At 45.6% G+C, this 23118-nt stretch overlaps 1 protein-coding gene across 2 annotated transcripts in view; it reads right to left on the reverse strand.

Moving 5' to 3' along the window:
* Positions 1–23118, reverse strand: part of JPH3 (junctophilin 3) — a 48758-nt gene that overhangs the window by 7855 nt on the left and 17785 nt on the right. For both annotated transcript variants that reach the window (XM_070761833.1, XM_070761834.1), the window contains exons 2-3: positions 15276–16053; positions 34–158 (exon numbers count right to left, since the gene is read on the reverse strand). In XM_070761833.1, coding sequence (XP_070617934.1) covers positions 34–158; positions 15276–16053 — 903 coding nt within the window. The remainder of the gene's footprint in view (positions 1–33; positions 159–15275; positions 16054–23118) is intronic.

Here is a 23118-nt window from a genome sequence, read left to right on the forward strand (position 1 = left end):
GGTTCTGCAGAGGTTCCTCCAGGTTGTACTGACCGTTTTCTCGGTGCTGGAAGGAAGGTGAAAAGTCTTTGGCAGTGATCCTAGCAACCCGCGCTTCCTCCTGAGATTTCTGTGCTGCTGTCACGGCGGCATCGGCCTTCGCCCGCGAATGGGAGGTCCTGTGGGAGACGGAAAGACAAAGGTATGAACGGTTATGGTGTCTGGCTTGAGTAAATGAGCAGGTGATGTCTGAACAGGAAAACGAGGAAGTCAACAACTGAAAATGAAGACAACGGGCAGAAAGGGGCTGGAGCAGTTGGTAATGAACAACAGTAGGCTCAACAATTGCTTAGATCTCCTCTTCTGCAATAGCTTAAACTCAATTTATGACCCACAAGTTAAAAAACCTTTTTCCAACAGTGATCACAACATGATTGGTTTTTGACTCAATTTGTGCCTGTCAAAGAGGGTCATAACGATGGGACACCAAATTATAACTTTAAAAAAACAACAACAACTATGATCTCATAACTGCCTACCTCACATCTCTTGATTGACACCTTCTGTTCACTGGTTGTATAACTGCAGAAGACCATTATAATACTTTTTTGCTTGAAGTCAATCAAGTCATTAATCGATACACACCTAAAATAACCCCTAAAACAAACAAACAAACAAACAAACAAACAAAAACCCAACCAAAAAACCCCACGAACCCACACCAAATTACCCATAATAATAAGAAAGTTGCAATCTAGGAAAAAATATCTTTGGAGAGAAAACAAAACTGGCTATGTAGCCAACTTTAAAAACCACTACAAAGCCTTATGCCATCAGATAAAGGCCAAATGTACCAATCACCATTGCAAACAGGAGGAAGAGTTGCTAAACTCGAACTCCTCCTGAGCCTTCTATAATTTTGTAAATGCCAAACTTAAAGACTCCAAAACTATCCCACCCCTAAGAGGGCCTAATGGGGAAGACTATAATGATGAAGCTGTGCCAACCTTTTCAATATGGTCTTCAGTTCAATGGCTGTTTTCCCCCATTTCCTAGTCATACCAAATGTAATTGTAACAATTTACTACATATTGATTTTACAGTAGATAACATTGAAACGGCACTACATAACCTAAAGCCATCTATATCTATTGGCCCTATGGATTATGCCTACTTCTTAAAAAAAAAAACCTTGCCACCACCAGGCATACCAAACCTTTGCCAGACCAATTCTTGAATACAGCTCATCCATCTGGAATCCACACTGTATCAGACACGTTATTGAGCGGGTCCAAAGGTATTTCACAAGAAGAGTACTCCACTCCTCTACTCACAATAGAATCCCTTATGCCACGAGATTTGAAATTCTGGGTTTGGACAATCTGGAACTGCGCTGCCTATGGTCCGATATAAGCATAGTACACAAAATTGTCTGCTACAATGCCTTACGTGTCAACAACTTCTTCAGCTTCAACCACAATAATGCACAGGCAAACCATCGATACAAACCCAAGGTAAACTGCTCCAAACTCGATTGAAGAAAATACGACTTCAGCAACAGAGTGGCCAACACCTGGAATGCCCTACCCGACTCCATTGTTACATCCTCAAACCTTCACAGCTTCAATCTCAATCTGTCTAGCGTGGACTTCACCCCATTCCTAAGAGGTCCGTAAAGGAGGCGTGCATAAGCACACCAATGTGCCTACCGCCCTTGTCTTACTGTCCTCATTTATATGTACTTCCTTTGTTTATACCTATACCTGCTATCTTGTACATGTTTGACAAATAAATAAATAAAGAAAAGAAAGAAAAGAAAAGGAAAACACACACACAATTGGACTTTCTTGGCAAAAATCGTGAATAAATGTACTCAGGCCTCCAGCAGAAATCAGATGATACTTTCCCAGCAAATTTTATTGTCAAGAACTTAAGTTAATGATAACATAGAATCAACAATGAGACGCTTTCCGTATTTCACCCAGAGAACAGAAGAGGCACGGTGGGCTCTACAGACTACCATGATTACAGATTTGAAGGAATTGGATCAAAACCAATGGCTGGAATCGGGAAATGTGAAATAATGTAAATCGCCTATCAGCGGATGATGGGGAAAAAAGAAACAGACAGGTGACAAGATCCCAGTGCAAATGCTTGAATCATGACTGTTATGAAAACAATCCAAAATTTAATAAACTATAGACACTCAAAAAGCTGGACAATATTTGATTTTAAGGCTGGATGGAGGAGAGGAAGAGAAGGATCTAGTTGGCCAGATTTACTCTCTGAGCCATCAACCTGTCTGGCTAGTTCAGCTCAGCAGCCCTAGTGTTCAGCATCTGCTCCTAACTTGGTCAGGTCCCATAGGTCAACTGCTGAAACTCAATTGCAGGAAGGTTCTTATGATCCAGGCATCTAAGAGGTGAAAATGAGGTTGCTATCCTTCAACCTGGCACACACACCTGTTTCTGTAGCCATGAGAGAACACCCAGGGCTGCAGTCTCCCCTTAGGCTCCAAAATGCTACTGGCCCAGTCCCACCTCAGATGTTGCCCATGTGAGGTGTTTCTGGATGTACAACTCAGCCCACAGATGAAAATCAGCATTGTGTGCAATTCATGCCGATTCCATCACTTCCCCTCCCACAGCTGGATGATCCTTCCCAAGGCAAATTATATAATGTTTGCCTGCAGGCTAAAATTAATTTGTTTTCACTTGTGATGCATCAGTAACAACACAATTCTTTCTCCTCGAGGTAAAAACCACACTGGCACCAGAGCCAACCGATTGGAAGCAATTAGCAAGTGGTTTGCTCGGTTCTACAGGAAGTCCTCCCTGGGCGACTGTCCCGTCGAGTGATTGTTTGCAGATAGGGTGGTGATATAAAAGCCAGCCGGCGAATATTGGTGGTGGGAAAGGAATGGAGCTGAGGGTGGCTGGACCACCCTCAACTCATAATCCTGTTCCCGCTTCATGTAAACATAGGATCGTTTTGCAAAAGGAATACCTTTAAGAAGGGTGGACTTCAACTCCCAGAATTCCCCAGCCAGCAAATTCTAAAGTGGACCATTGGAATCAATCTTTGCTTTCGATGTCCGAAAGGTGCTTTTCCAAGAGGCAACTGAACTTTTCTGTATTTTCCTTTGAAAACATTTTGCTCTACATCCAAGAAGCTTCTTCAGTTTTGGGTTGGAAGCTTCTTCAGCTTCTTGGATGAGAAGCAAAACGTTTTCAAAGGAAAAGAAATAAAGAAAAGCAAGAAGATCCAGCTGCCTTTTGGAAAAGACCTTTGGGACAACCATGACCTGGAGGATTCAGACTCTCCATCAATGCTTTGCTTTCAATGCAGCTTCAGGGAAACCCCCAAAGGTGCTTTTTCAAGGGGCAACTGGACTTTCTGGTTCTTCTTTGAAACCAGAATCTGAACCAGGATGGTTGGGAATCTCCGTAGAGCTTTGGAGCAAAAGGCCCTCAAGCAAAGAGCCTTTCACGCACCGGTTGCTCACGGTATCTGTGGTCCAACCTTTGGTGGTCCAATCAGGGCCAACCTTCCCCCTTGAAGGATCTTGGTGGGATGTCAGGCAGTTACCATAGAGATGGGACAGAAGAGGCCACAGGTGCAGAAACTCCTGCTAGGAGCAAAGGCACAAAAGAACCTCTTTTTTCTTGTGAGACAAAGGCACCGAAGGCAGGGAGAGGAGGAGAGAAGCCACAGTGGGGGAGGCTCTACCTCCAAATTTAGACTGAGCCACTGTTGATGGTGCAGAATCTGGATGCTCAGGAGGAGGGATGGGTGGGGGCAAAGCAGGCTTAAGATCAGAGAGAGCCATGACAAGGGTTGCACCCCCAAAGGAACCAAAGACAAGGGGAGGGTCCACCCAAAGAGGGTCGACTTCTCTGCACCACCATCAGAATCCAGGAGCCCTTGTCCAGTTTCCCTGGCTCTCTCTGGAAGCAATCCGTGGAGAAGGGGGGCTTGATCATCCTGGCCTTTGGTGCAAGAAGACTGGCGGGACATGAATTATTCATGGCCACTGCAGATGTTGGCTTCTGCCTGCAGACTTAAGGAGCCATCCGTTGAGGAGGAGGAGGAAAAATGCAAGAAGGCGGCCCTGTTTGACTGGGATCCATGGGGCTGGGGAGGGAGGGCAAAGGAAGGAGAAAGTAGCTGTTGGTTTCTTACTTGGGAAACTTCAGAGCTCCCTTTTCACACCAATATTCTGTGATTCAGAATTGTTCGTCTCTCCACCCTTAACTCAGTGTGGTCTGGTTCAGAAAGTATTTCAAATACTGTAATAGTTCTTTTCACAACGGATTGTTGAATATGCCACAACTATCTGAATTTACACCATATTAAGCTAGAAAGTAATACAAACACCCTCACAAAGAGCTAGATTCATGAATTAACCTTATTTTCTCAACCAACAATAGTTTACTTGGAAGCTCATTGTATGTTTCCGGGACAACAATAGATGGCTTGTTCACCTACAACACAATGGCATGGATCGTGAAATACAAACCAGGTTTCTACTGGTTTTTAAATGTCACATGGAGTCAAAAGTCATCAAGTCATCATCAAGATTAGTGCGATAACCACAACCAAGAGTTGAGTTCAGCCATGATTTGTTGACTTTTTGACCATCAATGACAAAAGGAAGCAACATTAGAAGTTAGAGCCTTACTTAGGAACCAGGTAAGTGACTCTCACTGGTCATTGTAAATGCATGGGCTTGTAGACCTCAGAATGTATGTCATGAAAGGAGGAAAAAAAGAATTGAAATAATATTCTAAAATTGTAGGCATGGAACTTCCTGCCATGAGGAAGGTGTTTTTGAGAAACCAGAAGCCAGAGATTTCTATCCATGTTTCCACCTTCTCAAAGACTGCTACTGTCTGGCAAGTGTCGCCCCCCCCCCCCCCCCCGTGCCATCTTTGAAATTCCACCTTTAACTACATGTATGACCTCATCCGATTCTCAGCGGCTTGCCACCAGCACCTAATCAATAATTTATTTAACTAGTAATCAGATATCAGGTTGTGGAAGTAAACCATTAGCCAGGGCCATTAACTTTCTGTAGACAATTTCCAAGTCTCGTATAACATTAGCATGGTGCTATTATTCCCTGCCCGCTCCATGTAACGTGGACCTTAGCTGGGTCTCTAATTGGGAAAAGAAAAGCAGCTAATGCAACCTCTGGCATGACACAAACATCTGCTGAAACCAGACAGGGAAACCTGTGCCCTGAATTACAAGCAGCCAAGCAACCAAGCTTCGTGGTTGACAATCGACTTGTCTTAATTGATGCTGTGGAGGGAGGCTGGAGAGCATGCAAAGCGGCCCAGATGCCAGGCGGCTCTTTCAGAAGAAGATTTATTTATTTATTATTTATTACTTAGATTTGTATGCCGCCCCTCTCCGAAGACTCGGGGCTCCCAGGTAGCCATAGACTTTTCCCTCCCATCTTTACCAGAATCGATCTCCTAGCACCTGTAACATCGGCTAGAACGATCCACTTATGGAACTCACTGGTACAAGATGGAAGGATTCTCCTCCTACCTAGGCCAGGCAAAGACAAGGATAGGGGACGTCAGAAATAGCCTCTTTCTCCTAGGAACAGGTGTTGGGTGCCATTGCTTCTCCTGGTCATCTAGTAAGTTACCATGAAGATCAGTATAGTTTTCAATGGCAGGAGGTGAATAACTTTGGCAGGATGTGGTTATTATGTACCATCATGGAGGCTTCTCCTTGTCAGTATGCTGATTTATTTATTTATTTTATTTATTTATTGGATTTGTATGCCGCCCCTCTCCGTGGACTCGGGGCGGCTGTCATAGGGCAGTTTGGGGGGGGGGGGGCTTCATGTTGGCTCAGACTCTTCTGGTCTCTCAGAACATCTCTGCCATTCATAGTGGACCTAATGGGTTCTTCTCAAGATCCCATCAACATGTTATTTCCTGCCATCCATGAAATCAGAATAAATCAAATACATATCTTCCATTTAACACCAGACCTGCGTGGGCAGTCACAGTGGACGAAGGAAATGGAGTTTGCTTGTTTGGTTGGCTCAGACCAGGGCTTCTCAACCCGAGCAAATTTAAGACATGCGGACTTCAACTCTCAGGATTTTAGGAGTTGAAGTTCACACTCCTTAAAAGTTGCCATGGGTGAGAAACATGGGTGTTGATGGTTGTATCTTGTCTTGAAGGTGAAATTAAATGTGAATTAAAGAAGATGACGTGTGTAACTCAGGGAAAAGGTGTGTGGGGCTATGCTGCAAAGTTCTTTTTGACTTTCAGCCCAGGATGAGTCACTTGTATGTGCTCAGCATAAGATGAAGCAACAGGGACATCACTCGATTTCCATCTAAAAGACAACATGGAATCTGTCGGGTTCCTTCTACAACAGTATATGGAAAAAAATATGTGCATTTCTTTGGGGCGCATTTTTAAACCCAGCATGAGAGTCTTAAGAGGAGCATCAGTCTCCTCTGTATGTAGCTGTTTCCCACTGTTGGTCTCTAGTCACATCGGTTAGGCACAAATGTACGTTCACATCATTCCAAAGCACATGTTCACCAGCAGATGTAAGTGAGCTTGAGAACACCAGGAGATGGTTATTGGGTTATTTCGCGATGACAGCTCTGCCATGCAAAACCCGTGTACCAAATATGTCTATATTGGTTATTTACAGATTGCAACTTAATTAACATCTGGAGAGGGACTTGCATTTCCCACCATCTGTCACTTCTAATGAAACACTATCAAGGGCATCAAAGAAATGACTGATTAAGACAAGGCAGGCAGGAAAAATTATACACAGGAAATGTCTGGAGGGACAGGATATCAAGCCAATGCGGGTGCATCTACAAGGACTATCTCTTCCGTCTCCACTTGATTTTTGCGCAATATCAGATGCTAACAAGGAGAGGCTCACAAATTAAATCAAGTCGGGAAGATATTTCTCTGGATCTACTGCTTTCTTTCCCATGGTTACATCCCAGGGTGGACTGGGAGCAACATATTTTATGGAGCTATTGCACAAAACAGATGGGCAGGGCTAAGGCAAATGTTTGGGACTGAGAACAACTGACATGTGAACCCTTAGAAAAATACAGGAATTGCGGGCCCCAGGAGAAGAGCCTTCTCTGTGGCAGCCCCAACCCTCTGGAACCAGCTCCCCCCCAGATATCAGGGTTGCCCCCACTCTCCCTGCCTTTCGCAAGCTCCTTAAAACCCACCTCTGTCGTCAGGCATGGAGGAATTGAAATTTCCCTTCCCCCTAGGCTTATAGAATTTATACCTGGGGTATGCTTGTATGTATGAGTGGTTATTTAAATTGGGGTTTTAAAGATTATTTTTAATATTAGATTTGTTTACATTGTCTTTTTATATTGTTGTTAGCCACCCCGAGTCTTCGGAGAGGGGCGGCATACAAATCTAACAAATACAAATACAAATATACCGTCCCACACTGTGCCAAGTTTTATGCAAAACCCATCCTGCTTGGGCTGTGCGGTCCAAAGTACATCAAAGACTCCAAATACATTGGAAACTTCTTAAGTACCAGATCTTTAGCTCCCTGACTCAAGACCACTAACATGCCAGGCTTTACTTTGCTTGGGTTCTCTGTGTTTTGTGTGGTTGACAAACAATGGCTTATAGAGCTTAGCAAGTCACTAACCCAGCCAACTGCTATTTCGTTAATAAACTATAGCTAAACAAGGCCTAGTCTTTCAAGGGGCATGGCTGGGCATTCTCTATGAAGCCCATCATGGCAGAGGTCTGGACATCTTTGGGACCATCTATCTCCAAGGGTCTCTCCTCACCCACCAATACCTGGCAGGGTTGGTGTTAGGGAGAAGAAGCTGAACTAGAAGAACCAAAACACATCTACAAAATAATTGCTACCTCTCTTAAAAAGCACCATCGTGGCTGTTCTTTACGCTGAAGGCCTTTTCCCCCATGATGAAGATGATGGTCTGAACTGAAACTCTACTTGACTTTGTAGACATGTTTTTATCTTTCGGTTTTGGTTTCTTCTCCTGGTCATAGAAGTAAGTTTGGGGAGATGGAGCACACCAACCTTATCATCTATTGTTGAGTAGAGACACCTGGGGACACATATCCAGCCCTGTGCCATGAAAGTATTTATAGATAATGACCAGCAGCCTCTTATAACATTTTAGGTGTCTTGTCTCCATTATCTTTTTTTTCCCCATCGGGGAAGAAATTTTGAATTATTGACATCTGCATCTTCTGCTCCTCAGTAACTAGTGATTGGCCAGAATCTACCACGAAGTGCGAATCAGGTTGTGATTTATCAGTCTGAATCACTCATATCCTACGTTACCTTCTATGTTCTAACTGTCAAGGCTCCTGTGCCCAAAAAGACACACAACAGAGTAGTTCAGCCAATGTTTTCCTTCCCATGAGCAATTCTGTATTACTATTTATTGCATCTGGAGGCCTGGAGTGTTGGATGAATCTGACATGGGCAGATTCTGAAATAATTTGATCAGGATTCAGTCATCTCCGGGCTTTTATGCTTTCCAAATGTTCAAATACAGCTTTGCAAAACAGATCAAATACTGTACAGTATACTTTTCTTTTTAAAAAAAAGTTTGAGAGAACATAGAGTGAAAATATGTTTTAAAATCTGTACTTAAATCCATTTCTGTTCACCATTTCTCCCCCTCCCCCAAATAACGGTAGAAGCAAACTGGACCGGACCCTCTAAGTTAGTGTTTCTCAGCCTCAACAACTTTAAGATGGGTGCACTTCAATTCCTGGCCGGCTGGGAAATTCTGGGGCTTGAAGTCCACCGGTCTTAAAGTTGTTGAGGCTGAGAAATAATGTTCTTTCCTTTTCTATACCCCACACCCCGAGAACGCTTCTGATATATTTCCACACTCCTTATAAAAGTAAATAATTATATGAATATAATTATGCACATACACTATAATTATGAAACTTCTAAACTTCTAAAGTTTTCGCACCCTCTGAAATACTGTCTTGCAGTCCCAGGGGGCATGAGCACTGCCGGCTGGGAAACCCTCGAATCTTGATCAACACACACAAGAGCTCATAACAGGCTTATTTGCCATCCCTCCAAAGGGTGAAAAAAACCCTTTAAACTTGACTAATTGAGTGGGAACTCTTTGAGTGGGTTGGAACCCACGAAAGAGCCCGGGCATCATATGCTCTGCATTGTTGAACACATTTCTTGTTCAACCCAATGGGCTGCCAAGCATCACATGATGCCACCTTGACAAGCCACAACATTACAAGGGTAATCAAAGGGATTGACGTTCATTATCTGGCTAAGCTGGGGCTGAGGGCAAAGCCTTTAATTATCTGGATTACCTAAGAATCCGGGGCCAGCTATCTTTTGCTCCCGCTGCAGAGCACATTCAGTAGAACGTAAAGAATAGAATTAGAGACCGCCAACCTCCTTAGGAAGGAGCAAAGCTTGCTCAGAGGTTCTGTTTCCGGTGATGGCATCACTCTTTGAGGCAGCTAGTGATCAGAACAAACTCTTTCTGGCTTTAGACCCTAAAATCAGGTCCACATCCCAACAGGTCTTGCTGGAAAGCAACACTTCTGGCCAGCTGGACAAAGGTCCTGGAATGGTCTTCAGCAACATCTGAAAAGTCTCCACTCCCAAATTTTGTCCTCACTTTTTCCTCAAAGGAGAGCTTGAGGTGGATGGGTGCACCCCAGAATTTGCTGGACCCGTTTCCAAAGCCTATTTGGAAGGTGCCCCATTTATAATCCTTCTAGGGAGGGAGGGAGGGAGGGAGGGAGGGGGAATAGAAAAGCACGGAAATACACCTGCTTCTACCAAGTTGCAGCTTGAGGGTGTGAACATGGCTCTTCTCTCTTTCAAAGGGCAGGAAAAGTAGATTTTTGGACAGTAAAAGCTACAGCAGCAGGACAAGGAGGGAGGGGCAAAGAAAAGGGGGCAGGGGAAATGACCGACACAGTCCAAAAGCAGCTCTGGGATCAAAAAGCATCTGTACCGGACGGATCTTCACCTGGTTTAACTTGAGCCATCCGCCTTAAGCACTATATCCTGTCTGGATTAGCTCTTCCATCTTTCCGAGGTTTTGTTTCTCTTCGTCAAATTAATCTCTCTCGGAAATATAGCACGGTGTTATTAAGAAGTTTGTTAACTGCGGGATGCACTCTGTCCACCATGCTTTAGTTCACCTTTCTGTGTTTATACAAAATATGGAACCATAAATCAAGCATTTGGATGCCTTCGCAGCATACCCTGAGCTTTACGTATACCCTGAATAAAGCTCATTAATGGTTCCTATTTTCATATTGTTAGCAGATTTATTTTACCATTTGTATGTACATGCATCGAATTTCGGAATTAGATGGTGGTGGTGGTGATGTCAATGGATGTCTACCTGTTTTATACACTTTTGACTATAACTTTCTGACAATTCCCTAAGGAGCAGCATGCTTTGTATTGCCAAGTATTCCAGGGGTTTGCAGTTAAACCATCTGCAGAATGCCAGGTTGGAGGAAATTCCTAGAGTTGCTAGTTTATCCTGGAGGCTCACACTCACAAAACAAATGGAACAAAAATATATATCCGATCCTGATCCTCGATGGGGCTGCTTCTTCTTCTCCTTCCTCGGAGGAAGACTCGTTCCCCTCCACCCAGGGGCCACCTGGTCCTTTCCCCCTACAACCCAACTGGCAGGATTAGTATCTGAGGTCCCTCCATAAGGGAGACCCATCTGAGCAGCCTTTTTTGGGCCCAGCTGGGCGTGGGGTGGGTGGGGGCTGATACAGCAGGAAAGATGCTTGGTAAAAAGGGAGGAGGAGGAGGAGGAGGAAGAGAAGCAACCAGAGAGGGGTTGCTGGAAGAGGAGGAGGAAGACAAGGAAGAGAAGGAAAAGAAGCAATAAAGCCCTACATGGCATCGGACCAGATTACCTCCTGGACTGCCTTCTTCCACATGAGTCCCAGCGACCGGTCAGGTCCCACAGAGTAGGCCTTCTCCAGGTCCTGTCAACCAGACAATGTCACTTGGCGGGGCCTAGGGGAAGAGCCTTCTCTGGGAGGGGGGGCTCTGGAATCAGCTCCCCCCCGAGATCTGTACTGCCCCCACCCTCCGTAAGGACTTGAAAACCCATCTATGCTCCCAGGCTTGGGGGTCACTAGATCTTAGATTCCGGTTGACATGTGCGATGTATGCTTGTTGAATGTGAATGAATTATTTTTAATGTTCCAGGGTTTTTAGAGTAGTTAATTATATTAATTGGATTTTAGATTTTGATATCGTACATTGTTTTTTATTGTGTTGTGAGCCGCCCCAAGTTCTCAGAGAAGGTTGGCATACAAATCCAATAGATGGATGGATGGATGGGTGGATGGATGGGTGGATGGATGGATGGATAGGTATGTATGTATGTATGTATGTATGTATGTAGGTAGGTAGGTAGGTAGGTAAGTAGGTAGATAGATAGATAGATAGATAGAGAGAGATAGAGAGAGATAGAGATAGAGAGAGAGAGAGAGAGAGATAGAGAGATAGAGAGAGAGAGAGATATAGATAGATGATAGATAGAGAGAGAGAGAGAGAGAGGTAGGTAGGTAGGTAGATAGATAGATATAGATAGATGAGAGAGAGAGAGAGAGAGAGAGAGATAGAGAGAGAGAGAGATATAGATAGATGATAGATAGATAGATATAGATAGATGATAGATAGATGATAGATAGATGATAGATAGATAGAGAGAGAGAGAGAGAGAGGTAGGTAGGTAGGTAGATAGATAGATATAGATAGATGAGAGAGAGAGAGAGAGAGAGAGAGAGAGAGATGGATAGATAGGAAAGGGTGGATTGCTGGAGGAACAGGTTTGTCCCAGATGTGTGTGTAGTGGGGGGAAGAATCCCACTTCTCCCTCTCATACACGGCTGCTCCTTCCCCTTTCCCTGCCTTGACCTCCTTCTCCGAAAAAAGGAGCCGCTGCCTCGCCAAGGATGAATCACCGGAGCCGCTGCCTGCCTCCTTCCTGTCTCGCTACCCCGCCGCTCCACTTCTGTCGGCTTCCATCTGGCCCTGTGGTTGAAAAAACACCCAGGGAGCGCAGGGACAGAATGTTCTGCGCCAAGCCCTCCCTCCCTTCGCCCCACTTCCCGCCCCTTCAGATTCGGGGGACCCCCTGGCAGGGCAGACCCTGTTCACGGCACCCCACACCCCGTTCTAGGCGCTGGGAGAGTGGATCCAATCGGCAAAGGCTGCCCAGCCGTCAGCCTTTTTTTTTTCCCCCGACCAGGCACTGAGGATGGGCAAACCCTGCAGAACTATTTTGGTATTCTGTAGCAGTGGAGGAAGGGGGGAGGAAGAGGAGGAGGAGGAGGAGGAGGAGCTCTGCACAGGAGCCTCGGCAAGTAGTGCAATTTATTCCACTGGTGTTGGGGGGTTGGAGTGGAGCCTTTCCCAACCCCCTCCTCTGCTGGGCTTGCATGCATTGAGACAAGAGCCCCCTGCTCTTCCCCAGACGGAGTGTCATCCATCAGGGAACATCTGCCGCCTGGGAAGGTGTCCTTCCACAGGTGTCCCACCCCCAACCTTTCTGACTGTGGCAGCTTTGAAAACAACGTTTCTCAAGGTCTGCCAAAAAAAAGCCACAGCTGCTCCGAGCTTCTTCTTCACCAAGTGCAGAGAAGAGGGACAAAGGGAACTGGAGGCTAAAACATATGAAGAACGGTTGCAGGAACTGGGCATGGCTAGTTTAATGGAAAGAAGGACCAGGGGAGAATTGATAGCAGCCTTCCAATATCTCAGGGGCTGCCACAAAGAAGAGGGAGTCAACCTATTCTCCAAAGCACCTGAGGATAGAACAAGAAGCAATGGGTGGAAATTAAACAAGGAGAGAAGCAACCTAGAACTAAGGAGAAATTTTCTGACAGTTAGAACAATTAATCCATGGAACAACCTGCCTCCAGAGGTTGTGAATGCTCCAACACTGGAAGTTTTTAAGAAGATGTCAGATAACCATCTGTCTGAAGTGGTGTGGGTTTTCCTGCCTAAGCAGGGGATTGGACTAGAAGACCTCTGAGGTCCCTTCCAACTCTGTTATTATTATTATTATTATTATAATTGCAGGCATTTGTCTCTCCACAAACTTGGCATCATTAAGACTTGTGGACTTCAACTCCCAGCATTCCCCAGGGCTGGCTGAAGAATTCTGCAGGTTGAAGCCCACAAGTCTTAAAAGACAGTAAAGACAGACAGATGGACAGATGGACAGAGCCTCTTCTGAGACCTTTCTGACGTAACCCAACCAGAGATGCCCTCTTTATCTATGTGCCATTCACACAGCTCTTCGTTGTATTTGTATCTCAGGTCAATTCTCTCGGGGTTGTCTGAATGTCCAGAGTGGGCCAGGATAATGTCAGAGTGGCCCTTCTGAAGAAGCTGCCAGAAAGAGGGTTAGCAAATGCAAAATGAGGTTTGTGTTTCTGCAACACAACTCGTTTGCAATGCTGGGAGTTTTACCGTGATCTCTTGGGGTTGACAAACAACACTTTGTGCATTGGAAGATGGCTATCATCCCACTTCGGTGCCTGCATTAATAGACAGTAGGTAGGGTACCTGTCCTACTGTTTTTTCTGAAACTTGACTCTATCTAATCATCTCAACTGAGTCTTGAGCTTCTTCCTTGCGTGCAACCTCAGAGAGGTTCTGTCCAAACTAGAGCATAGACTTTAGTCTTGCTCTAAGAAGAAGGCATATCTACATTTATCCTCTTGTTGAGAGGGCTTTTAGAAACATAGAAACATAGAAGACTGACGGCAGAAAAAGACCCCATGGTCCATCTAGTCTGCCCTTTTACTATTTCCTGTATTTTATCTTACAATGGATATATGTTTATCCCAGGCATGTTTAAATTCGGTTACTGTGGATTTACCAACCACGTCTGCTGGAAGTTTGTTCCAAGGATCTACTACTCTTTCAGTAAAATAATACTTTCTCATGTTGCCTTTGATCTTTCCCCCAACTAACTTCAGATTGTGTCCCCTTGTTCTTGTGTTCACTTTCCTGTTAAAAACACTTCCCTCCTGAACCCTATTTAACCCTTTAACATATTTAAATGTTTCGATCATGTCCCCCCTTTTCCTTCTGTCTTCCAGACTATACAGATTGAGTTCATTAAGTCTTCTCTATTAGTGTTAGCTGTAAATGGGTGCCTTTCTCTGTCAATCATTCAGCCCAGACATCTAGAAGGGGAGAAGAACTTCAACTAGGCTTCCCGTTAATCCAAGCTCTGGAGTAGCCAGGTAAGATTAGAGACTAGTGAGTGGAATCTGTTAGATGCACAGAATGACACATGAAGGTGAAGCAATAAATAACAGGCAGAGAGAGAGGGGGGGGGAGAGAGAAAGAAAGAAGAGAGATATACCCAACTTCTCTTCTTACATTACTTATTCACACATCCAAAGGCTTTGACAACTGTCATGCATGATAATATTGCTATTAATGCCACCACCTGTTAAGTGCTAACAGAAAGTTCTCTCAACTGGGAAGATTCAATCGTCCATCTATAACGCAGGCATGGCCCTACTGCTTCCTTAAATTAACATCCAGGATTGCATCGCTGAAATGTTGTCGATGGCACAATTTTCCACTGACTTGGGACAAGGAGTGAAATTAGTGGTGCTAAATCTGCTGTAAAACTTGCACTCTAAAGCACCCGACTCAGAGCAGAAATCTTCAAACTTGGCAGCTTTAAGACTTGTGGATTTCAACTGCCAGAATTCTCCAGCACAGCTGGCTGGAGAATTCTGGGAGTTGAAGTCCACAAGTCTTAAAGTTGCCAGGTTTGGGGGCCCATGAGATGGAGCCCTGTCTCTTTTATCTGCTCCTGGGGTTTTCAGACCCCGAGAGGAGCAACAGAGCCACAGTTTCTCGAGAAAGGGCAAATGCAAGAGATGGAACATGGGGGTAATCATCTTAAACCAAGGCACTCCCCTGCATTCTTACAAAACTTCAGGGTTATGCTAAGCAATCTATTCCCAATCATTATGCTGAGCAAAAGAATTGCCCAAGGGGTAGTTAAACTGCACATTCCTTGCTCTGTAGAATTTGGTCCGTGGAACCACTGAAAACCTTGGTTTTTAGTGGATAGGGGTGGATTAGAGCAAAGGAGACACCCAGCAGGATGTTTTAGCACTAGTTTTAGCGACCCTCCTATTAACCAAAAGAATGCCTGTCCCTCCCTCCTCCCCTTTCTCCTGGATGGTCAACCCCCAAGGCCATTGCCAAGGACCTACCTGGAAGCTGCAATCTCCGCTTTCTGCTTGGCGATGGTGGCTGCCCGCTCGGCCGCCTCCACGGCCCGGTCCACCTTCTCGCGGATCTTGCTGGCCCTCAAGGGGATGAGGTTCTTCCGTTTGCCGCTGACGAGAATGTTCTGCTTGTACTTCCCCTCTTCCTTCGTGCCGTCGGGGAAGGTCATGCAGCCGTAGCCATGGCGCTTGTTGGTGGCCCACTCTCCTTCGTACTTGAGGCCGTCCGAGCGCTGGCTGATGCCAAAGCCGGACCTCTTGTCGTTCTTCCACTCTCCCACGTAAATCTCCGTGGTGGTGGCGTCAATGTCGTCCTCTATGACGGAGATCTCGGTCTCGGCTTCGCCCAGGCTGATGGTGGAGTTGATATCGCTGGCGGTGGAGCTCACGGTGCTCATGCCCGCCTCGCTGCGGAAGGAACTCTGCTTGCTCCGCTGGCTGGCTAGTGAGCTCTTGGACTCGGATTTGCGCAACTTGAGGCCGCTCAGCAGGGAACGCCGGAAGATGCCCTTCTTCTTGCTCTTCAGGATCTCCGCGTCGCTGTGGGCCATCAAGACAAATCCCCCCCTCGAGACTGCGGGGCTCCCGGCCATGGCAGGGGACGCATCGGGGTGCAACGCCGTGCCATTGGTGTGTTCGCTGCGCAAAGAGTTGATCGACGTTCTTAATGGCGACCGGATAACCGCAGCCATGCCGTATGGGACACTCTGCCGAACGCCGTAACCCTGACGCATCCCTCCGGCCCACTGGCCTTGGTATGTCCCTGCGAGCGGTGAGGGGGGAAAAGGAAAGGAAAGAGAGTCACAACTAGGCCTTCTCAGCCACAACTGTCCTGTGTGGTGGTGTGGCGCCACACATATCCTCGCCCCACAACATTCAGGGCATTCCCTTCCATTTCAGTTCATGGCACATTTTAACTTAGACAGATAAACAGAGTTGGAAGGGACCTTGTAGGTCATCTAGTCCAATCCCCCCCCCCCGCCTGTTGTGAGTGCTCCTTGTCCACCTCAGGTCATGTCAGATTCTGAGAAGGGTGAGCCAGGCCCCTTTGGATACCCTGGGCCAGGGGGGTCCCAACTGATGCAGAGAGTGAGAGTGAGAGAGAAAGTGACCTGAGTGAGCCTGAGGAACCACGAGAGGGTCTGACATGATAATGGGGGAGTGGTCCCAGTCAGAGGATGAGGAAGACATTAGAGTGGAAAGTCAGTGGATAGATCCTCGCTATAGAAGATTGTTGAGACGGTGAGAGGAGTTGCATAGTAAAAGGTATCAGTGTACAGCCTTAGCCTCTTTGGGGTGTGATGTCACTTCCAGGCAATATAAAGGCAAAGGATTTGGGGAAATTGGGTGTGGAGTTTCAATGCCATTCAATGGAAGAGATCTGAGACTGAACAAGGTTTTAAAACCAAGATTTCGGCCTCAATAAAACTCACTCTCTGCTGGATGCTTGTTGCCAGGACCCCGGTGAGCAAAATTCATATGCTTAAATGATAAGTGGACTTTGTTATCTAAGGACTGCTGATTAGGCTGAGTTTTGTGCCTTTCCTGGACATTGTTCATGTTTAGCTCCAAAGAGAAATAATTCCTTTCCTCTGGCTGTTTAAAATCTGCTTTTCGTTATGTGTGCTTATATCAATAAAGAGTTTGATTTATTCATAAAATGAAAGATTTTTGAATCAGGGGTTTCGTTCCAAGGGCCGTGCACAGAAGACCGCCCAAGCAGGGGACCTTGCACCATCCCTGACAAATGGCAGCCCAATCTCTCCTAGAAAGCTTCTAGTGATGAAGCTCCCACAACTTCTAAAAGCAACTTCTGTTCCATTGGTTGACTGTTCTCACTGTCAGGAAATTTCTCCTCATTTCTATTTTAAAAGCAGCAGTTTCTTAAAACTAGCATGGATGATGTTTCCTAGTTTGGGTAACAAAGCGCAAGGAAAGCAACCCAGCTGGGAGAGCACCCAAAGACCCCCCCCCCCAGCTGCCTTTTCTCCAGTTGGGGGAGAAGAATTTTGTCCAAGCTTCCATTTCTGGAAGAGTTGGAGACTCCTTTTGCAGGTTGGGAGTGGGGGAGGGCAATTCGGCTCAGCAAGCAAAGCCAAAATAATTTTCCAACAGAACGTGGGATGGAGCTTTTGACAGGTGGCTGTGGGTGGGCGAGAGGGGGGCTGTGCCAGGCTCTGTTGCTGAAAACCCACCGCAGAGCACTTCCTGGCTGGTCCAGCAGGGGTCAGTGCTCTGCACCTCCTGGCATCTGCTTACTAACAATATCTTAGAAGTTCTTCATCCTGTTTACATCCTGTCCGTCTCCAAGGAGCATCTCAGCCCAGCTTACACGGATATTTTTGACAGTCTTCCAGCAAATTCTAGATCAAGCCATGACTTCTTTCCCCCCATGTGATTTGTCTCATCATCTGCAACTGCAGCCTAGCAGGCTGGTTTTCTCCATGACCTCTCCTTGGGCCGAAGGGTCATGTGAGGGCCTGAATTTAGTGCTGCTGCAAAAGCAGTCGTCCAGATGAACCCAAAGGAACATCTGCAAAGTTCTGGAAGGAGATTGGTCTCTTCATTCAGTCTCTTTGCTCACTGGCCCCTGCTGCTTGATATCCCAACCCATCCACAGAGCTCTCCTTGCTGCTGCATTCTCTCCTAGCCTAAGCTAAGAGTCACCAACTCCAAAAAACTCTGATCCGGCTATTGCTCATCTCATTTGCCCTTCCTTCCTTCCTTCCTTCCTTCCTTCCTTCCTTCCTTCCTTCCTTCCTTCCTTCCTTCCTCCCTCCCTCCCTCCCTCCCTCCCTCCCTCCCCTACAACAATTGAAAGGACCATGACCCATTCTCAACAAAAACCTACTGGACAAACAGAAGGGGAATGGAATGGAAATCTTTGCCAGGTTCAGCTGTCTTATTATATTTTCTGTGCTATTTTTTTTCTGTGGTGCCGTTTTGAAAATCTGGAATGTTGAGTACAGTATTTTGTGCACTTGCAAAGCATTCATTCCAGCAATGAACATCCAGTCAGGAGTGGACAGGTAAATTTCTACTGTGACTTACAGTTACATTTATTTATCAGGGTCGGGACAAGGCAGTTTGCTGGCAATAGCTCCTTGGTGCATCTGTTCATCTTCATCTAATCAAGCTACCCAAATGCAGGAAATTATAAATTATCTGTTCCTATTCCCTAGCAAATAACAAGAGATGAAATAACAACATCTGTTGCACTTTCATGGATCCCAAAACCTGCAACCTTGCTTGGCTATCTACTTTTCTGGCGCATAAGACCCTGAGACTCACTTTCCCTAGTAAACACAATTACAAAGCATACTTTTCTTTCTGAGTAACTTGTGTGTGTGTGTGTGTGTATACAGATACATACATATATATATGTATGTATATATATTTAAAGCAGCACGAAGCTTATAACTTCAGCCTGATGATGGTGAATGTGATTTCACCGAAATGTCGCATAGACACTCAAAATATTACACGGGGCAAAACCCGAACTCAGAACAATCTACATATGTATGTATGTATATATATTCTATTCAATTCAATTTATTAGATTTGATATATATATATATGTTTTCGTATATTCAACATACACACACACACATATATATACACACTCACATACACACACATATATACACACATATATATACATATACATATATGAAAAAGGTATCCAGTTGAAAAAGGTTAATGACACAGAGTCCCTCTTCCCTCCCAGCGGATGATGAAAAGATAAAAGCTGATTAATTAAAGGGTAATTTAGGGATAATCCCCAAATGCTGGTCAGGGAAAGGACAAACCAAGCTGGATCTTTAAACAGGAAGCTATCAATAGAATACAAGGATCAAGAAGCCCCAAAGACTGCACAGGAAACTATCAATTAACCTTATGAAAGGTGGAAATGCATCTTAAGGAAATCTCAGAAATTGGTTCCCTCATCAATATTTTTATGAATAAGCCAGAGTCAGCTAAGTTCTTAGGGTATACTCATTTCAGAAGGGCCCCACAAAGGTTGGGTTTACAGGCATGTTAAGCCCCCAAACAAGCACTCCTATGTTGGACCAATCCATTTGTCAGAAGCACTTGGCTCTCAGATGGGATTAGTGGGTGGGGAGGAATAGGTAGCTTTTCTCGAGATTGTTGACTCAAGTGCCCAGCAATTCTCCAGGAAGTGGGGGAAATGTTGGGCCTCCACGCTGACCAACAAGTGGAGAACCAACATGCCATCCCTAAACCAGAGAAAGTGGATCATATAAGAAATCACTGTGTGCCTTTTCGACAGGAGTTGTCGATGAGTAGCATATAGGTTTAATAAGTAAATAAGAACCACGGGTGGAGAATTCAAATGGAGCCAGGAAGAGGAGCAACAGATGACCAATTAAAGCAACAAGACGAAGTTGCCTAGGCATTGAAGGCTAATCAAGAGCTGAGGTCATAAGCAGAGTTGCATCCCCAGTTGTTGTCCATGATCACACAATGACACCCTCAGCCAAAAGGTGGCTTGATGGTGGGTGGGGTTGGATGAGTCCAGACAGAGTGGAATCTACTTCTTCTTGGCCTAAGATTCAAGTTATTCCCCTGCGACCTCTGTGGCCCAATACACCACCCTGGTGTCTCCTTCTTGGGTGCCCATGTAGGAAGAGGACATTGGCCGTCATTACGAATCTTCACCACCAAATGTCTTCCTTGTCTTCTCCTACTACTCTTTCCTTTTAGCTGCTTCACTTACATTCCAGGTGACTCGCCACCTGGCCTGGCACGGGAAGGAAAGGGGTGGGGATATCCTTGGCACCTACTCCTTTGCAAGAGGCCAAGGCCCTGAATTCCTTCCCTCCAGAGGCTGGCGGGCATCGGGCGCCAAGGAGACTCACGCCAAAGGCAGAGGGGTTGGCACGGCTCCTCTCTGCTTGGAGTAAGTGGGAGAGGAGGAGAGGAGAGAAGCTGAGGTGAAGAAGGAAGACATTGTGACGGGAAAGGAATAGAGCATAGTATCGTATCTGAAGTGCCAGGGAGAATCGTTCCCTGGGAGTTGAGCAACCCTCGTGAACATGAAGAAGAAATCATTGGCACAGGGGAGCTGAGCAAGCCAGGATCTGGGCCAGGGGGGAAAGAACGGCAGGAAGAAAACGGAGGGGGACTTTGGCTTGAAATATTGTTAAGCGTGCAAAGGGAAATCTTGCCCCACGTATCCCAGGTCCTGTCAGCCAAACAATGCTGGCTGGCAAGCCTTAGGGGAAGGGCCTTCTCTGTGGTTGCCCCTGCCCTCTGGAATCAATTCCCACTGGAAATCCGTATGGTTCCTACTCTCCCGGCCTTTGGGAAGAACTTGAAAACACATTTGTGCCGACAGGCCTGGGGCTGTTGAATCGGTCATCTTACTCCAGACCCTGGCATTGATTGGATGATCGGCATGACAGATTGGTGTGTGAGATGCATTGGTTGATGCATTAAGTTTTTTTATAAGATTGGGTCATTTCAGATTAATTCTGATTTCTGTGTTAAATGTGTAATTTATGCCGTAAGCCGCCCTGAGTCTCAGGAGAAGGGCAGCTTAGAAATCAAACCAGTCATCAATAAAAGCCAGTCTTGTGTCAGGGAAAAGGGGCAGCTGAGAAGCATCGCAAACACCTTGGCTGAGAAAAGGTGGGGTGTGGGGCTTGCTAGCCACTGAAAAGTAGAGACAGTTAAAATATACACGCAGACGGAGTCTGTCTGTCTGTCTCTCTTTGCATAGCAAGCAGAGATGGCAAGAGCCAGGCTTGCCCTCTGCCATAAACACAGTAGCTGTCCTTTAGCCCAATGTTTCCCAACCTCCGCTGGCTGGGGAATTCTGGGAGTTGAAGTCCAAATATCTTCAAGTGGCCAAGGTTGGGAAACACTGCTTTACCCAATATCAGCTGGCCAGGCAAGGCTGCTCTGTCCTCCCAGTGAGGATTCAGTCTCTACTGAGGATGCTGATCTGCCCTAAAGCTGGCAAAGGGGTGTGTTTGTGTGTGTGTGAATGCTTTTGTGTATGCATGCGTGGGTAGGTATATTTTCTCTTCATTATTTTTAAACTTGTTTCCAGTCCCGCGAATCTTATTGTTCTATTTGCTCTTCCCGGGCTTAGCTAATATTGTGTGTGTCAGTGTGAATGTTTGTGTGGTGCCATTTAATTACTACCGAAGAACTGACGTTCACTCTCAAGCGCCACTAATGGAGGGACAGATGCGCTGGAGGGAGGGAAGGAGCGGGAGCGATCCGGGAAGGCCTGTCTGCAACCTTCCTTAATGGGCTTGGAAGCTGAGTCGGGGGAGAAAGAAAACCCTGCTTTCTGTCGTCTTCTGCACTATACAGTATTTAGGGATAGTTTTCTTCCAGGGTTTTCTTTGTTTATTGAAGCATGTGTGTAGCTTACTGCTCTGTACCCTCCAGAGGGAACGAAAAGGCTTGTTTTCATCCGTTTCCACAAGGGAGAGTTAGGTAGAGTCTCACTAGGTCTAGTCCAGGTTTCAGAGCGTAGGATATGATTTTAAGGCCTGTTTGGCCTTCCTGAACTCAGTAATCGCAGATTCTATTTTTGTAGCACTAAAAGACTCACCTATTCTCCCCCCCCCCACAGGCTGTGAGGACACAGTCAAATTCATTTACCAGATAAGGGTTTTGAGTCTGAAGACATTGTCATGATTCGCTATTCAAAGGGTTGGTTATGACCTATAAAGCCCTTCATGGCACCGGACCAGAATATCTCTGAGACTGCCTCCTGCCGCACGAATCCCAGCGACCGGTTAGGTCCCACAGAGTCGGCCTTCTTCAGGTCCCGTCGACTAAACAATGTCATCTGGCGGGACCCAGGGGAAGAGCCTTCTCTGTGGTGGCTCCGACCCTCTGGAACCAGCTCCCCCCTGAGATTAGGATTGCCCCCACCCTCCCTGCCTTTCGTAAACTCCTTAAAACCCACCTCTGCCATCAGGCATGGGGGAACTAAAACATCTCCCCCTTGCCCATGTTGTTTTGCCGTTTGATTGATTGTGTGCTTGTTTTTTATATATATATTGGGATTGTTTTATGAATTTCTTAACTTAAAATTGTAATTGGATTGGTGGACATTGGATTTGTCACTATGTACTGTTTTTTACTATTGTTGTGAGCCGCCCCGAGTCTGCGGAGAGGGGCAGCATATAAATCCAATAAATCTAATCTAATCTAATCTAGAAAGTTTCTGGCCTGGTAGGAGATGGATTTGATCATCGAACTAAACCACCCCAGTTAATTGTGATGTTAAATTGGCCTTTGAATATACAGTACACTGCTCAAAAAAATAAAGGGAACACTTAAACAACAGCATATAACTCCAAGTAAATCAAACTTCTGTGAAATCAAACTGTCCACATAGGAAGCAACACTGATTGACAATCAATTCCACATGCTGTTGTGCACATTCAGCTTTGTACAGAACAAAGTATTCAGTGAGAATATTTCATTCATTCAGATTTAGGAATGTGTTATTTGAGGGTTCCCTTTATTTTTTGGAGCAGTGTAGATTAAGGTTTATTTTCCCTCTTTCTTTCCCGCTGAGCCTGTCTGTCTACCATCTTTCCTTTAGACAAGGTCATCAATTTTTAATTTTATTTCCTGCATGAGGAGACGTGGTCTGAAAGATTTGTTTTGAGAAATGGTCCCAAGGTTAAGGTTAGGATATTACGGGGGTTGAAACCTGGACCTGTGTTGAAGGCTGATTGGACATCACTTTACCCATTCTAGCCAGGGATTCTGGGAGTTGAAGTCCACACACGTTAAAGTTGTCAAAGTCGGAAAGCACCAATTTACATTAAAAGCT

This window comes from Erythrolamprus reginae, chromosome 9, assembly GCF_031021105.1.
Source record: "Erythrolamprus reginae isolate rEryReg1 chromosome 9, rEryReg1.hap1, whole genome shotgun sequence".
Taxonomy (NCBI): domain Eukaryota; kingdom Metazoa; phylum Chordata; class Lepidosauria; order Squamata; family Dipsadidae; genus Erythrolamprus; species Erythrolamprus reginae.